Genomic DNA, 2761 nt, shown 5'->3' on the forward strand with positions numbered 1-2761 from the left:
GGTATTATGCTGAGTGAAGTAAGTCAATCGGAGAAGGACAAACAGTGTATGTTCTCACTCATTTGGGGAATATGAATAATAGTGAAGGGGAATATAAGGGAAGGGAGAAGAAATGTGTGGGAGATATCAGAAAGGGACACAGAACATAAAGACTTCTAACTCTGGGAAATGAACTAGGGGTGGTGGAAGGGGAGGAGGGCGGGGGGTGGGGGTGAATGGGTGACGGGCACGGAGGGGGACACTTGACGGGATGAGCACTGGGTGTTATTCTGTATGTTGGTAAATTGAACACCAATAAAAATTAATTTATAAAAAAAATAAAAATAAATAAAAATAAAAATACTAATTGGTTTTAATCGTGAAGGAAAAAATTTTTATCTTTCCTGTCCATGAAGGAAAACCAAACTGTTAAGGAAATATACATTAGGATCCCTGAATATCATGTATCAGGAGAAGTCACACTTTGCTGCACCATAACTTTTTCATGGCATTTTTCACTTCCGCGTTCCTCAGTGTATAGATCAGAGGGTTGAGCAAGGGTGTCCCAATGGTATAAAACACTGCCACCACCTTGTCTACTGGAAATGTAGTTGCCGGGCGTGTATACATGAATATACATGGGCCAAAAAATAGGACAACCACAATAAAATGGGAGGTGCAGGTTGAAAGGGCTTTTCGCTTTCCTTCTGCACTGTAGTTTCTCAGAGAGTACAAGATGATAACATAGGAGATAAGCAGAATTATGAAACTCACCGTGCATATGGCTCCACTGTTAGTAATAACTAGCAAATTTATTACATAAGTGTCCATGCAAGCAAGTTTCAGCAAGGGCTGCAAGTCACAGAAATAGTGATCAATCACATTGGGACCACAGAAAGGCAATCTCAAAGCCAGGAAAATTTGTGCCGAAGAGTGGATACAGGATCCCACCCAACCCAGAATCACCAGCACACTGCAGACATGCCTGTTCAGGATGGTTGTGTAACGCAAGGGCTTACAAATGGCTACATAGCGATCAAAAGCCATTAGGATCAGCACGAAGATTCCCATGCAACCAAAGAAATGGGATGAAAAGACCTGAGTCATGCACTCCTTGTAGGAAATGGTCTTCCTCTGAGAAAGGGAATCCACAATCAATCTGGGGGCAATGGTTGCAGAGAGGCAAGCATCAGTAAAGGACAGGTAAAATAGGAAGAAGTACATGGGACTCCCAAGGGTCCTGCTTCTTTTAATAGTCACTAGAATGAGAAAGTTTCCCAACAGGGTGGCAAGATAAAGCAACAAGAAGACCCCAAATATTGCTTTCTGTTTTCTTGGATCCTGTGTCAAGCCAAGTAGAATGAATTCATTCACGCTGCTATTCGTTGACATAGTAGTTTGCAGGTAAGGTGAACTTGATAAAAGCTTAATCTGCAAAGGAAGAAAAGATGTGACATCTTGGGGAGATCATTGGGCTGACCTCTCAATTCCTTATTTTTGCTCTGTTAACCTCCAATTTTTTTAATCCCTGTGAATCTTTGTAAATCTGCAAAAGTCCAAGCCTCTCCCAGATCTCTGTATTGATTCAGAAACTAACCCAATTGGATCAAAGCCTTTGCATTTGGATAATAAAATGTCAATATCCTTTAAAAATTTTGATTCCTACCAAGATTGAAAATGGCAGAACTTGTACTTTCCTTGGTCAGGTGCCTTCACTACCTTGAAACTTGGCCTTCAGGCAGCCAGGGTTGCTCAGTGGTTTAGCGCGCCGCATTCAGCCTGGGGCATGATCCTGGAAACCCAGGATCAAGTCCTATGTCAGGCTCCTGTCATGGAGCCTGCCTCTCCCTCTGCCTGTTTCTCTGCCACTCGCTCTCTCTCTCTCTCTCTCTCTCATTAATAAATAAATAAAATCTTAAAAAAAAAAGAATTTGGCCTTGACCTGAAAATTTATGTCTAATAGTTGCCCTACTTTACCTTGAGTTTCCCTAAGAATGAAAAAAAAGATTTTTATGATCATATATACACACATCTAGTTCATGTATTTTGCATTTTATCTATGTGCTTCGAAATCTGAAAAACACTATTCCGATATTATTTAGCACTCATTATGTTGGAGAAACGTCCTGAAGAAAATATCCTCAGTTGAGTTCACTGATTTTGGGGTCCCTGACTTCATCTCTGAGCCTATCAGTATCTTGGATGAAATATCCTTTACAAAAACTTATTTTGACAGTCTTTACCCTCTTGTGTTATATGTCACCTTCACTGATAGTCATATTTGATAACAAAGGCCTGGAAAACTTTGAGGTTTGTCATAATTGAGGAAATTTCCTGTTTACCCTCTACTGTTCTATTAAACTGATGTCATCGAGAATCTCTGCATATGGATTCAATGTGGAAGAAAAATCTTAATGATGTCTATAATCTAAACAGTGTTTTTACACACATATGTTCCTTTTTGACCCTGAGTTGCCAATTTCTAAAAATACTCGTTTGAAGAAAATTCGATAATTCAATATACTATGTTATGATCTTTCTGTTTCAAATTCTTGTTCATAGCATATATAGTTTGTCACTGAAATCATTGTATGCCATTGTGTGTTCTGATTTTGACTTGGAATTATTATAACACTTCTTCCCATGTTACTATATTTTCCATGGTTCAATTGTTCATTTAATAACCGACATTGTAAAATTTTTCTAAAAGGTATTTATTTGACCCTTTGTCAACCGAGATATTGCTGTTGCTTTCAATTTTCATTCTCACAAACAACAATTC

General features: G+C 38.9%; 1 protein-coding gene across 1 annotated transcript; it reads right to left on the bottom strand.

Moving 5' to 3' along the window:
• Positions 1 to 456: 456 nt before the first annotated feature.
• LOC129503131 (olfactory receptor 4C11-like) lies at positions 457 to 1371 on the bottom strand. Its single transcript, XM_055315102.1, has one exon. The coding sequence runs from the start codon at positions 1369 to 1371 to the stop codon at positions 457 to 459; it is 915 nt and encodes a 304-aa protein (XP_055171077.1).
• Positions 1372 to 2761: the final 1390 nt, after the last annotated feature.

Source organism: Nyctereutes procyonoides, unplaced genomic scaffold, assembly GCF_905146905.1.
Source record: "Nyctereutes procyonoides isolate TBG_1078 unplaced genomic scaffold, NYPRO_anot_genome, whole genome shotgun sequence".
NCBI classification, from domain to species: domain Eukaryota; kingdom Metazoa; phylum Chordata; class Mammalia; order Carnivora; family Canidae; genus Nyctereutes; species Nyctereutes procyonoides.

Coding starts and splice junctions, on each gene's coding strand:
- LOC129503131 (XM_055315102.1), bottom strand. CDS start 1,371: ATGTCAACGAATAGCAGCGTGAATGAATTCATTCTACTTGGCTTGACA.